The 14,926-nt window shown below is 44.3% G+C and overlaps 3 protein-coding genes across 3 annotated transcripts in view; all 3 read left to right on the plus strand.

The window, feature by feature from the left end:
* Positions 1-4,857, plus strand: part of LOC111528907 (zinc finger protein 665) — a 262,870-nt gene extending 258,013 nt beyond the window's left edge. The window contains exon 5 of the mRNA XM_026448823.1: positions 2,015-4,857. Within this exon, the coding sequence (XP_026304608.1) occupies positions 2,015-3,528 (1,514 nt within the window). The 3' untranslated portion in view covers positions 3,529-4,857. The remainder of the gene's footprint in view (positions 1-2,014) is intronic.
* Positions 1-14,926, plus strand: part of LOC111528918 (zinc finger protein 468) — a 183,006-nt gene that overhangs the window by 8,859 nt on the left and 159,221 nt on the right. The window lies entirely within an intron of this gene.
* Positions 10,601-14,926, plus strand: part of LOC111528925 (zinc finger protein 888) — a 97,309-nt gene continuing 92,983 nt past the window's right edge. Inside the window, exons 1-2 of the mRNA XM_031934791.1 lie at positions 10,601-10,791; positions 14,441-14,513. Coding sequence (XP_031790651.1) covers positions 10,655-10,791; positions 14,441-14,513 — 210 coding nt within the window. The 5' untranslated portion in view covers positions 10,601-10,654. The remainder of the gene's footprint in view (positions 10,792-14,440; positions 14,514-14,926) is intronic.

A 14,926-nucleotide genomic window follows, 5' to 3' on the forward strand; every position in this document is an offset into this window, starting at 1 on the left:
AGAGCAAGACTCCGTCTCAAAAAAAATAAATAAATAAATAAATAAATGCACTGGTCCTATTCATGAGTAGTCAACACCCATGACTGAATTCTCTCAAGGTCCGCATCTGCAGGAACATCCTATTAGAGAATACCAAAACTGCCAAAGCGAATTTGAGAAGTAGTTGTGTAGTTTGAGTCTTATCCTGTCGCCCAAGCTGGAGTGCAGTGGCCTGATCTCAGCTCACTGACACCTCCACCTCCTGGGTTCAGAGGATTCCTGCCTCAGCCTCCCAAGTAGCTGGGATTACAGGCACCCTCCGCCATGCCCAGCTAATTTTTTTTTGTATTTTTAGTAAAGATGGGGTTTCAGCATGTCGGCCAGGCTGGTCTCGAACACCTGACGTCATGATCTTGCTCAGCCTCCCAAAGTGCTGGGATTACAGGCTTGAGCCACCGCACCCGGCCCGTCAATTCTTATTCATTATAATGCTGTATATTTCCTTGACCTCATCAGAGGTCAATCTGTTAAAATCAGAAGGTAGTGATCTTAACATGTAATTCAGTTCTTATGTTGTGTGCTGGTGGTAAGTAGAAATTGTGGCTTTTTTCTTAAGTGGAAATGGTTTACAATTCTGCAGAATATATGAATGTACGTATTATTTTCTTGTTTTATCATTGGTTACAATATTTTATGAATTGAATTTTATGATTTTACATGTGAGTATTCAGTATGTGGCATGCAATATAACTGACACACTTCTCTCATTAATGTCACAAAGTGCCACCGGGCACAGTGGCTTACGCCTGTAATCCCAAATGGCCAACATGGTGAAACCCCATTCTCTACTAAAAATACAAAAATTAGCCAGGCGTGCTGGCGCTTGCCTGTAATCCAAGGTACTCAGGAGGCTGAGGCAAGACATTCACTGGAACCCAGGAGGCGGAGCTTGCAGTGAGCCAAGATCGCGCCACTGCACTCCAGCCTGGGCGACAGAGCAAGACTCCGTCTCAAAAATATAAGTAATAAAATATTTTTTAAAAAGTCACAAAGTGCCTGTTCTACATGGATATAGGAAATATTTCACAGTTATTCAGAAAAATATGGTATTAACATTTTTTTTTGAGACGGAGTTGCACTCTTTCGCCCAGGGTGAAGTACAGTGGCACAGTCTCAGCTCCCCACAGTCTTCGCCTCTCGGATTCAAGCAATTCCTCAGCCTCCGAGGTATCTGGGATTACAGGTGCACGCCACCACGCCCGGCTACTTTTTGTATTGAGGTGATCCGCCTGTGTCGGCCTCCCAAAATAGTGGAATTACAGGTGTGAGCCACCATGCCCTGCCTTTTTTTTTTTTTTTTTTTTTTTTTGAGACAGAATCTCACTTTGTCATCCAGGCTGGAGTGCAGTGGTGCAATATTGACTCACTGCAGCCTTTGCCTCTTGGCAATTCTTGTGCCTTAGCCTCTCACGTGGCTGGGACTACAGGCACGGGCCGCCATGGCTGGCAAATTTTTGTAATCTTTTCTTACCTTCTCAGTGCTATGATTGTTTGACAATACAGAATTTCCATTGATTTTGATTATCATTACAAGAGCTTGTTGTGGATTATTTACCAATATAGTATGTTGTCTGGTCCTTTAACACTTATTTGTATACTCTGAATACACTGTAAATATAAAGAATATATATTTTTTCCTTCTTTGATGTGACTTTTTTTTTTTTTTTTTTTTTGCAAATTATGATGCACGTTAGGGTCACAGTGGAAAAATACTCCTTACTTCAGGCTTACACACGTTTGTGCCCTGTCAGCGATTTGTCGTGACATTGGGAATAGGCTTCCGTAGAAATGATTTGAAGTACATGTAATTGCCCTTTATTTATTAAAGAATCTTAGTTCTTTTGTGTCCCTAAACTTTGAAGATCATGTTTGGGAATTTCCAAATAAGTATTGTTATTTGTGTCCTATTTACACATTTCAGTATGATTTACCATCTGCACTTAATTGGAACCCTATTGGTGTTTATATTTTGTAGCTGTCTCTTCCAAATGCATGACAAGGAAGTTCTCATCAACAGGGCAAGGCAATACGGAAGTGATCCACACTGGGACATTGCAAAGACAAGCAAGTCATCACACTGGAGATTTTTCCCTCCAGGAAATTGAGAAAGATTTTCAGGACTTTGAGTTTCAGTGGCAAGAAGATGAAAGAAATGGCCATGAAGCACTCATGACAGAAATCAAAAAGCTGACTGGTAGTACAGACCAACATGATCAAAGGCATGCTGGAAACAAGCCTATTAAAGATCAGGTTGGATCAAGCTTTCATTTGCATCTGCCTGAACTGCATGTATTTCAGAGCAAAGGGGAAATTGATAATCAGGTTGAGAAGTCTATCAATGATGCTTCCTCAGTTTCAACATCCCAAAGAATTTCTTGTATTCCTAAAACTCATATTTCTAATAAGTATGGGAATAATTTCCTCCATTCTTCATTACTCACACAAAAACAGGAGGTAGACATGAGAGAAAAATCTTTCCAATGTAATGAGAGTGACAAAGCCTTTAATTGTAGCTCACTGTTAAAAAAACGTCAGATAATCCATTTAAGAGAGAAACAATATAAATGTGATGTATGTGGCAAGGTCTTTAATCAGAAGCGATACCTTGCATGCCATAGTAGATGTCACACTGGTGAGAAACCTTACAAGTGTAATGAGTGTGGCAAGACCTTCAGTTACATGTCGTCCCTTGTAATTCACAAGGCAATTCATACTGGAGAGAAACCTTTCAAGTGTAATGAATGTGGCAAGGTTTTTAATCAACAATCAAACCTTGCACGTCATCATAGACTTCATACTGGAGAGAAACCTTACAAATGTGAAGAATGTGACAAAGTTTTTAGTCGCAAATCACACCTTGAAAGACATAGCAGAATTCATACTGGAGAGAAACCATACAAATGTAACATTTGTGACAAGGCTTTTGGACGTGATTCACACCTGGCACAACATATTATAATTCACACTGGAGAGAAACCTTACAAGTGTAATGACTGTGGCAAGACCTTCGTTCACAATTCATCTCTTGTAATGCATAAGATCATTCATACTGGAGAGAAACGTTACAGGTGTAATGAATGTGGCAGAAGTTTTAATCACAAATCAAGTCTTAAATATCATCATAGACTTCATACTGGAGAGAAACCTTACAAGTGTAATGATTGTGGCAAGGTTTTTAATCGAAAATCAAACCTTGCACGTCATCATAGACTTCATACTGGAGAAAAACCTTACAAATGTGAAGAATGTGACAAAGTTTTTAATTTCAAGTCACTCCTTGAAATACATAGGACAGTTCATACTGGAGAGAAACCATACAAATGTAAGGTTTGTGACAAGGCATTCAGGTATGATTCTCACCTGGCACAACATACTGGAATTCACATTGGAGAGAAACCGTACAAGTGTAATGAGTGTGGCAAAGCCTTCTGTGGCCAATCAACATTTATTCACCATCAAGCGATCCGTGTTGTAGGGAAACTTTACTAATGAAATGATTGTCGCAAAGTCTTCAGTAATGCTACAACCATTGCAAATCATTGGAGAACCATAATGAAGTGAGATCTTACAAGTGTTATAAATGTAGCAAGTTTTTCAGGCATCATTCTTACCTTGCAGTTTATCAGCGAACTCATACTGGAGAGAAACCTTACAAATGTGATGATTGTGGCAAGGTCTTCAGTCAAGTTTCATCTTATGCAAAACATAGGAGAATTCATACAGGAGAGAAAGCTCACTAGTGTGATGATTGTGGCAAAGCCTTTATTTCACGTTCATGCCCCATTACACATCAGAGAATCCATACTGGACAGAGATCTTACAAGTGTCCTATGTGTGGCAAGGTCTTTAGTCTGAGGTCACTCTTTGCAGGACATCAGGAAATTCATTTTTGAGGTAATAGTTCCAAATGCAGTGAGTATAGCAAACCATCAACCATTAATTGACATTAGATTCAAATCAGCATTGACTTGAGTTTGAGTTGACTTAACATTGAGTTCAAGCATTAATTGAGATTAAAGTGCTTATGTTCAGAGGATTAGGCCAGGTGCAGTGGCTCACACCTGTAATCCCAGCAGTTTGGGAGGCCAAGTTGAGTAGATCACTTGAGGTCAGGAGTTTGAGAGTAGCCTGGCCAACAGATGTGAGCCATTTTCCCAGCCTGTTTTTTTGTTTCTTCAACAAAAACTGATAGGGATTTTTATGGGTATCATGTTGAATCTAAATCACATTGGGTTACATAAACATTTAACAATATTAATTTTTCCAAAACATCAATATGGGTTGTATGTTTATATATATTTTTAATCATTTCGATCAATGTTTGTAAATGTCAGTGAATTTCTCACTTCTTTCTGTTTATTCCTAGGTATTTCTTACTTTAAGTTCTCTAGCAAATGAAAGTGTTTTTAAATTTTCATTTAAAATTGTTTATTGTTAATGGACGAAAATTCAACTAATTTTTGGTGTTGATATTGTATTGTGCAAATCTACTGATGTGTTTATTAGTCTCAGTAGTACTTTGTGATTTTCTACACAGAAGATGTCATCTACAAACAAATATAATTTTACTTTTTTCTGATTTCGAGGTATTTCATTTCTTTTGCTATTTCATTGCTCTGGCTAGGACAGCCTGTATTTATTGAATAGAAAAAGTGAGAGCATTCTGGCATCATTTGAGATCCTACAGGAAAAGCATTCCGTTTTCCCTGCTTGGTTATGGTTATTTCCACGTTGGTCACTTCATTAATGGTCTTTCTATTGGTGAGGTAAATTTCCTTCTCTATTTTGTTTAAGATTTCTTTTTTTTTCGAGGAGTCTCGCTTTGTCGCCCAGGCTGGAGTGCAGTGGCGCAATCTCGGCTCACTGCAAGCTCCGCCTCCCGGGTTCACGCCATTCTCCTGCCTCAGCCTCCGAGTAGCTGGAACTACACGCGCGCACCACCACGCCTGGCTCATTTTTTGTATTTTTAGTAGAGACGGGGTTTCACCGTGTTAGCCAGGATGGTCTCGATCTCCTGACCTCGTGATCCACCCACCTTGGCTTCCGAAAGTGCTGGGATTACAGGCGTGAGCCACCGCACCCAGCTGTTTTAAGATTTCTATGATGATCAGACGTTGAATTTTGTGAAATGATTTATCTCCATCTATTGAGATGATGTGGTTTTCATCTTTCTGTTCAAGTGGTATATCACATTGATTTGCTTGAATATGTTGAACCATTCTTGGATGTCAGAAGTAAATGGCACTTACATATCTACAATCCTTTTATATATCCTCTTGAATACAGTTTTCTAGTACAAGAGGTCTTCAAGAAGCTCATGGAAAAATACGTATTATGAGAAAATTGTGCATGAATTTCAGAGTTTTTGCACCAAAATAAACTGGTACAAATCTGTTATAACATGTCTGAATAGGCTACAGTTTGAGGCACTAAGAAGGATATGGCATGAGTTTGAATAGAGACTCTTATCAAAGCAATATAAATTCTACTAAAATTGAAATAAGAAGAAACATCAAATTTACGATGAGACCAGATGCAGTGTCTCAGGTCTCTAATCCCAGCACTTGCAGAGGCCGGGACAGGTGTGTCACATGAGCTCGGGAATTCAGGACCAGCCTGGGTAACATGGTGAAAATCCCTTCTATACAAAAAACACAAAAATTCGCTGGGCATGGTGGCACATACCTGCAGGGCAAGCTACTGTGGAGTCTGCAGCCCAAGGATGGCATGAGCCTGGGAGGTCGAGGCTGCAGTGAACTGTGATCTTGCCACTGCTCTCCATCTTGTCAAAAAAAAAAAAAACTTACGGTAAAGTTTGGGTAGACGAATAATGATATCATTGATGCTTTATGAAAAGGTTATGGGGACGATGCCCAAAAGAAATCAACAGTTTGTAAATGGATAACTCATTTTGAGTTGTGAGAAGACAATGTTGAAGGTTATGTATGGAGCAGCAGGCAGACCATCCACATCAATTTCACAGAAAACAACAATCTTGTTTGTGCCGCGATGAAGAGGACTGATAGCTAACAGCAGAAACAATCGTCAAGAGGTTGGGAACAGGCTGGTTAACATGGTGAAGTGCCATCTCTACTAAAAATACAAAAATTAGCTAGGTATGGTGGCGGGCACCTGTAATCCCAGCTCCTCGGAAGGCTGAGGTGGGAGAATCGCTTGAACCCAGGAGGCGGAAGTTGCAGTGAACCGAGATGATGCCATTGCACTCCAGCCTGGGCAACAAGAATGACTTTCTCTCATAATAATAATAATAGTAATAATAATAATAATAAATATCAAGCCCCTTCTCTTCCTTTCTCCGCCATCGTGGTGTGTACTTGACTCCACTTCTAGCCATATCTTCTCATAAGACTTTCAGGATCAAGCGATTCCTGGCCAAGAAAAAAAGCAAAATCGTTCCATTCCCCAGTGGATTCAGATGAAAACTGGTAATAAAATCAGGCACAACTTTTAAAGGAGACATTGGAGAAGAACCAAGCTGGGTCTGTAAGGAATTGCACATGAGATGGCACACATATTTATGCTGTCTGAGCATTACAGTCACGTTACCATATCAAGCAGAAAATGTCACCACTGTCTGAAGAGTGGGACATGTTTTATTGGGAATACATTTTTTTCTCTCTGAATCTGTTATGAACACATTGGTTGACTGGGTTCGGTAATAAATACGTCAGACTTTGCATTTCCAAAAAAAGAGTCAAATGATGTAATTCCATAGAGTACCTTAATTCCTGTATTGCTTTTTGTTTTTGTTTTTTTTTTTGAGATGGAAACTCCACTGGGTTCAGTGGATCACACCTGTGTTCATCACACATTGGGAGGCTGAGGTGTGAGGTTTGCTTGAGACCAGGAGTCTTCTGGGAATCTTCTCGCCTCCGCTAACCCAGTTCATGACAGACCCTTGGACTTGTTTTGGAAAATCTATGTAAAGCAATATCAGTGTGTCAAAGCATTATGTTTGTCAGAAGCTTGTGAAAGAAACTTAAAAATTACTAAGTCAAAGAGAAAAGTCAAGCTGGGAACAGCGTCAGACAAACCTGCCTCCCATTTTATTCCTAAACAAAATAGCGACAAGGATTTTTTAAAAAGCTACATAGAGGCTGGGTACGATGGCTCAGGCCTCTAATCCCAGCACTTTGGGAGGCCTCAGTGGGAGGATCACCTGAGATCGGGAGTTCGAGACCAGCCTGACTAACATAGAGATACCCCTTCCCTAGTAAAAGTAGAGAATTAGTCAGACATGGTGGCATATGCCTGTAATACCTGCTAGTCGGGAGGCTGAGACAGGAGAGTTGCGTGAACCCAGGAGGCAGAGGTTGTGGTCAGCCGAGACCACACCATTGCACTCCAGCCTAAGCAATAAGAACAAAACTCCATCTCCAAGATGAATGAATAAATAAATATTTAAAATATAAAGATGAGGTTTCACCATGTTGCCTGGGCTGGCCTCCAACTCTTGGCCACTAACTATCTCTGCTTTAGCCTCCCATCATGCTGGAATTAACATGCACGAGCCGCCACGCCTGGCCATGTTATGCTTTTTTAAACTTGCTAATATTTTAGATATGCTAATTTCTTCCTAAACGTAATTATGTTTTTGCTAATTACTAGTGTTTGATAAATGAAACCTTCGATAACTAGGGATATGAGTGAAAAATATAGTACATAGTACATGTTAACTTACAGATATTGCCATAAAATTATTGCATGCAGAAATGAGATGATTTAAAAGTTTATAATTTTTTTTCCTTTTTTTGAGATGCAGTCTCACTCTGTTGGCCAGGCTGGAGTGCAGTGGTGAGATCTCAGCTCACTGCAACCTCCGCTGCCTGGGCTCAAGCGATTCTCCTGCTTCAACCTCTTGAGTATCTGAGATTACAGGCGCACGCCACCATGCCCAGCTAATTTTTGTATTTTTAGTACAGATGGGGTTTCGCCGTGTTGGCCAGGCTGATCTCGAACTCCTGACCTCAGGGTGATCCATTCACTTAGGCTTGCCAAAGTGCTGGGATTACAGGCAGGAGGCACTGCGCCCAGCCAATCCTGTAATTTAATTATATTTTCTTCAGGGCCCACGTAAAACAGAATAACCTGGCTGGGATGTATCCTTAGTAATATCTCATAATTATTCTCTATATGAAAATAAATCCCAATGTTTGAAGACTGCCTATTTTACAGCCTTTGTTATTCACACGTGATAGAACACTCAGGAAAGAACAATAAAGAAAACACCTAAAATAGATTACAATTCGATGGGTGTGGTGGTTCACCTGTAATCCCAGCACTTTGGGAAGCAAAGGTGGGAGGATTGCTTGAGTCCAGGAGTTCAAGGCTAGCCTGAGCATCATAGTGGAACCCTGACTCTACAAAATGTTAAAAAATTATCCAGGCCTGGTGGTGAGGGCCTGTGGCCTCAGCTAGTTGGGAGGTGTAGTGGGAGGATTGCTTGAGCCCCAGAGGTTGAGGTTGCAGTGAGCAGCATTCCCGCCACTGCATTCCATCCTGGGTGACAGAACTAGGTCCTGTTTCTAGGAAAAACAAACAAACTACAGGTTGAAGATAAAAAGTACATTTTCTACTTATTTTCAGAAGGCACGTAAAGTGAATATTACAATACATTTAGGAATTATTGATATGTTGTCAACGTTTATCGCTTAAATATATTGCAGGAAGAAATGTAAAAAAAAAAAAAAGGATTTGAGAATGAGGACTAAGCTCTGATTTTTTTATCTTGCCTAAATTCCTATCTGAGGAGTCTGGGGAGTTATGCCCTACAAACCATAAATACTCATCGGATGGTTTTATTTAGTCCTATATATCCTGGCTTACTTTCCAGTCTGACTCTGGAATAACATGTGACAAAAAAAGTCAAAATATTTTACCCCAAACATGTTTCTTTGCCATATGTTGAAATGGTCCTGCAAAGCTGTCCTTTGTGAGGGGTACATGTGCATCTGTAAAGAATCTCTGTTAACATAGCTAGATCTTTTTTTTTTCTTCTAGGCCCTCCCAATCCTGAAGAGATTAAGTAAGAAGCTAGCACCTTTTACAGGTCTGAATAGAAAACATTTGTCATCTATTATCTCTAAGGGCAGCCAATAGAAGACTTCAAAACAACCTTTGTCTCCACAATCTTCTATCTTAACCTGAACATTTCTGCTACTGATCCCAGGTATTTAGACAAACTCAACCAATTGTCAATCAGAAAATGTTTCAATTTACCTATAGCCTGGAAGACCGGCTTTGAGTTGTCCCACTTCTCTGAGCCAAAGCAATGTATTTCTTAAATGTGTTTGAGTGATGTCTAATGCCTCCCTAAAGTGTCTAAGAACAAGCTGTTACCTTGGGCACATGTTCTCAGGACCTCCTGATTGTCATTCGTATTTAGTTCAGAATAAACCTCTTAAAATATTTTACTGAGTTTGACTCTTTTCCACGACAAGAATAATTCATTTTAAGTGCAGCGTGAAATAACAAATGTAAGGAACTGGCAATTTATATGCACTGTTTCAATGTCAGTGATTTTTTTTTTTTTTTTTTTTTTTTTTTTGAGACGGAGTCTCGCTCTGTCACCCGGGCTGGAGTGCAGTGGCCGGATCTCAGCTCACTGCAAGCTCCACCTCCCGGGTTTACGCCATTCTCCTGCCTCAGCCTCCCAAGTAGCTCGGACTACAGGCGCCCGCCACCTCGCCCGGCTAGTTTTTTGTATTTTTTAGTAGAGACGGGGTTTCACCGTGTTAGCCAGGATGGTCTCGATCTCCTGACCTCGTGATCCGCCCGTCTCGGCCTCCCAAAGTGCTGGGATTACAGGCTTGAGCCACCGCGCCCGGCCTAATCACCTTTTTTCTTATTGAGACGAAGGAGGGAGCTCTGGGGTAGAGGGTCTTTGGCCAGGCTGGACCTCTGCGCTCAGCGATCTTCTTGCTCCTGCTTCCTGAGTAGCTGGGACCCCACACTCCCGCCACCTCGCCCGCATCCCTGCTGTGTTTAAGCAGCAGGTGGTGACCTCACTCTTCCTAGGCCTGGGCCGTCCGCTCCGCACCCCCTGGGGTGGCCCTAGGGAAGTCTCTGGAGCTGAGCACAGGGTGGAGTCTCCCACTTCAGTAAATGGAGAATAGAAAGGAGCATTTCTATTCTGTTCTGCGGGCCATTGGCATGAAATTGTACGTTTCGCTCAGGGAAGCCTTTGCATTTCGCATTCTAGCTTGCCTTCCTGCCCTAGACAACTTAAAGGCTTTGAAATTAAATTGGTAAAATTAATTTCAATAGCAAGGAACTTTCCTGGATCCAATTACCGCCCCACGTGGACTTCTCAGAGAGGTACTATTTCCATGACTGCTGAGCTGCTCCAGCCTTACTGGAGCATCAGTTTTCCAAAACCCGGAAAACTGATGCGCGGGGAGCAAGATGTAGACAAGCTCAGGCCCCGCCCCCTTCCCGCCCCACGGACCCCTCACAACCCGGGACTCTTCTCTCCCGCGCCAGGCCCCTGGTCACTCTCCCTCGCCCCCTCCTCAATCATACCCCGTCCACCTCCTGGGGGTTCCGCCCAGGTCTGGCTTCTGTCCTGCGCTGATTGGCACAGACCCGGAAGCGGATGGCGTGGACTGAAGGTTGCACCGCGGCGTTGCGCTTCCCGGTTCTGTGCTGCTGCTATACCAGGGAGGTGGGGTTCCCACAGACCTGGAGATTCCGGCGCGACTTTCTCAACCCCGAGCAAGTTGAGACGTCCAGGTGGGAGTCCGTGAGTCCCTTCCTTCTGAGTTTAAAGTCGCCCTGAGGCTGGTCCCATCCCCGGTCTTTCTGCAGTGGGGGCGTGAAGACACCACCTATCGCGAAAATTTCCTTCGCAAAACCCTTCCTGATCCGTCCTCCCGCCTCGCGCTGTTTCCAGTCCTCACCCGCGAGCTGAATTCCCGCCCTGGGCGCCTCTCAGCCTCGCTCTTGTCGGCGCCTGGAGCGCACGCGGCAGCCCCAGTCCGGGGATGCTGCGTTCTCTGCCTGGTCCTGGGGTCCTGCAGACCCCACCGTGGTCTGAAGGCGCCGTCGCCCCCCACCTCCCGCTTCGTGCAGGGCCCTGCTGCTCCCCAATTCCAACCCTTGGAAAACGTGCTCCTCTTGGAGGCAACCCTCTTATCCCTTTCTGTCCCTGTTGTTACCGGAAGGCGGGCTTGGAGTTTGAGGTTCCCAGGTTCTTCGCTGTTGAACAGAGTTAAAAAAAAAAAAAAAAAAAACCCGCACAAAGTCACAAAAGAACGAAGCGGCGATAGCAGGAATTTATTCAATCAAGAGAGCATTCCACAGGGAGGAGTGGACCCAAGCGAGCGTCTCCAGGGCCCTGTTTACAAAGTTTTTGGGGGTTAAAGTATTTCTTTTGAGGTCTCTATGGGCTACCCCTTATCTATGCCCTATGTCCTACGCAGATGGGTGCCCTATGCAGATGGAGGGGTGGCCGGTGCTTGGCCTTGGCCACTCCTGGGCTCTTTTCCTTTCCATCTGAAACGTGGTTGAAGGGGCAGGGCGGTAGGGAGAGCAGCCTTTGATTCTTTGTGATGGGGTTTTTCCTTTTGGCCTAGTTTTGGAAAGTTCACGTTAATTGGCCTTAGATTCGCTGCCCCCAGACCCAGGACCCATGTGTTTCCTTTTTCTTCTTTTTTACTGGAGATGGGTCTCTGTTGCCCAGGTGGGAGAGCAGTGATCACAGCTCACTGCATCGTCAACGTCCTGGGCTAGAGGGATTCTCCCACCTTAGCCTCCAAAGTAGTTGGGACCACAGCCGCGCGCCACCACACCGCGCTAATTTTTGTATTCTTAATTAGAGACGGGCTTTCGCCTTGTTGCCCAGGTTGGTCTCCAACTCCAGGGCTCAAGCGATCCAGCCGCACCAGCCTCCCATTGGGAGGCAGAGGTGGGCGGATCACCTGAGGTCAGGAGTTCGAGATCAGCCTAGCCAACATGGTGAAACCTCGTCTCGACTAAAATACAGAAATTAGCTCGGTGTGGTGGCGGGCGCCTGTAATCTTACTCCCAGCTACTCAGGAGGTTGAGGCAGGAAAATCCCTTGAACCCGGGAGGCGCAGGTTGCAGTGAGCTGAGATCACGCCACTGCATTTCAACCTGGGCAACAGAGCGAGACTCCGTCTCAAAATAAAATAAAATAAATTAATTAAAATAAAATGTAAAATAAATCTTCTCAAGCTTTGGTAGAATCTTATGAGCTCGCCGGGCGCGGTGGCTCAAGCCTGTAATCCCAGCACTTTGGGAGGCCGAGACGGGTGGATCACCAGGTCAGGAGATCGAGACCATCCTGGCTAACACGGTGAAACCCCGTCTCTACTAAAAAATACAAAAATCTAGCCGGGCGAGATGACGGGCGCCTGTAGTCCCAGCTACTCGGGAGGCTGAGGCAGGAGAATGGCGTAAACCCGGGAGGCAGAGCTTGCAGTGAGCCGAGATTGCGCCACTGCACTCCAGCCTGGGCGACAGAGCGAGACTCCGTCTCAAAAAAAAAAAAAAAAAAGAATCTTATGAGCTCACATCATTGTTTTGTAACTATGATATGTGTTCAAAATTTTCTCCTTTGTCCCCACAATTCATTAGATGTATTTTTTAACCATTTTAAAATAGTTTATGAAATTTATTGTATTCAGTTTACACTGGGGACTGCATGCTTTCTAGTCTGTATCATATGTTGAAAACATTTTCTAGTACCTGATACGTGATTTTAAGTTGTTTCAACGTGTACTTGTTAAATATATCAAGGAACTATTTTATGTATGTATGTATGTATTTATTTATTTTGACATGGAGTTTTGCTCTTGTTGCCCAGGCTGGAGTGCAATGGCATGAACTCTGCTAACCGCAACCTCTGCTTCCCGGGTTCAAGCGGTTCTCTTCCCTTAGCCTCCCGAGTACCTGGGATTACAGGCATGTGCCACCACACCCGGCTAATTTTGTATCTTTAGTAGAGATGGGGTTTCTCCATGTTGGTCAGGCTGGTCTTGAACTCCTGACCTCAGGTGATCCACCTGCCTCAACCTCTTAAAGTGTTGAAATTTTAGGCATGAGCCACTGCACCCAGCCCCAGGAAGGTTTTTGATTTAGGGGCTTTAATTGCCAATGTGGGTTTGCTCAGGGTCAGGCAGCGACCCCTTAGATCAGCCAGATGTGTTTCTGAGTGAACATACACTTGTTCTTCCCACCTGTTGGGCAAGCAGACTGGTCTGGGTGAGGGACCCTGGGCTGTCCCCCTCAGTTGTTCCTGCTCATCTCCCCCGTCAAGATGAAGACCATTCCAAAGTCAAACAGGACCCTGGTACCCATGAGACCCCAGAGAGGACATACTAGTATCACTCTTACTCATTCACTCACTCAGTAGCTATTAAGCGTACACTATATGACTGGGGGCAAAAATAGAGGAACTGTCCGTGCCAGGGATCAAAATGGTAAACCAGCAGACTATCCTTCCCTACTTTCTCCAGATTATTTTTCATTTTTTTTTTTTTTTTGAGACGGAGTCTCACTCTGTCACCCGGGCTGGAATGCAATGGCACGATCTCAGTTCACTGCAGCCTCCCCTGCCAGGGTTCAAGTGATTCTCCTACCTCAGCCTTCCGAGTAGCTGGTTCTACAGGCCCACACCAGCACACCCATCTTATTTTTGTATTTTTAGTACAGATGGAGTTTTGCCATGTTGGCCAGGCTGGTTTCCAACTCCTGACCTCAAGTGATCTGCCCGCCTGGGTCTCCCAAAGTGTTGAAATTATAGGCGTGAGCCACCACAGCTGGGCTTTTTTGTTTTTAAGATAAATCTGACTCTTGTCACCAGGCTGGAGTGCAGTGATACAATCTTGGCTCACTGCAACCTCCGCCCCTGGACTCAAGCGATCCTCTCACATCAGACTCCTAAGTAGCTGGGCCCAGAGACCCACAGATGTGCACCACCACACCTGGCAAAATTTAGGTAGTTTTAGTACAGATGGGATTTTACCATATTACCCAGGCTGGTTTCGAACTCCTGATCTCAAGCAATCCACCTGCCTTGGCCTCTGAGTGCTGTGATAACAGGCGTGAACCACCACATCCAGCCTCTGCATGGGGTTGGTCAGGGCTGGGTCTGTGTCCTGAAGGGGAGCTCATTCCAACCCAGCTCCCCACTGCTACAGCATGTGTGTGGGCTTCTCCAGGAGGGAAGTGGGTTCTGAAAAAAGGGCTCAAAATTCATGTAGTTTTCCTGTCGTCCCGGCTGCAGTGGGCAGCAGAGGGGACCGTATTTCCTCAGGGTGAGGTCTCCTTTGTATGTGTGGTTGTGTTACAGGGAGGGGGTGTGTTGATTCTGAGCAATCAACAACATATTTTTAACATTCAAGATTGACTTCTGAAGACTCTTAGTACGTGAGGAAGAAACCCAGAAAAGGAAGAGGAAAGCAGAGGAGTCAGGGATGGCTCCTCCTCAGGTGAGATGATATTCTCGGTGGATTGTTCTGTCTCCTTCCTTTTTGAAATGCTGGGCCTTGGAGTTGGGAATCTTCTCTGAGTCTGAAGCGTCCTGCCTGACAGGTTTGCTCACACTCACCCGTGCCTTCCCTCAGTCCCTCTCATCTCGCTTAGATTCCATCTCTCCTGTGACCCAGTGACATGAACTTGGGAAGAGGCGGCACTGGGCATGGGCCTGGGAAGGGCTCACATCCAGACATGGATGGAGACGGGGTGAGGGTCCCGTGGTGTCAGTGCTGTTGGGCAGCAGGGATTGTTCAGGAGCCACATCTGGATGCTCTGTCAGCTCTCTGTGGACCAGGATGAGAGCAGCTGCCAATGGAAGTCCCGTATTCATGTGCACAGAGTACATTGTAAATTCTAGAAAAGGAGA

The sequence above is a fragment of the Piliocolobus tephrosceles genome, chromosome 21, assembly GCF_002776525.5.
Source record: "Piliocolobus tephrosceles isolate RC106 chromosome 21, ASM277652v3, whole genome shotgun sequence".
Taxonomy (NCBI): domain Eukaryota; kingdom Metazoa; phylum Chordata; class Mammalia; order Primates; family Cercopithecidae; genus Piliocolobus; species Piliocolobus tephrosceles.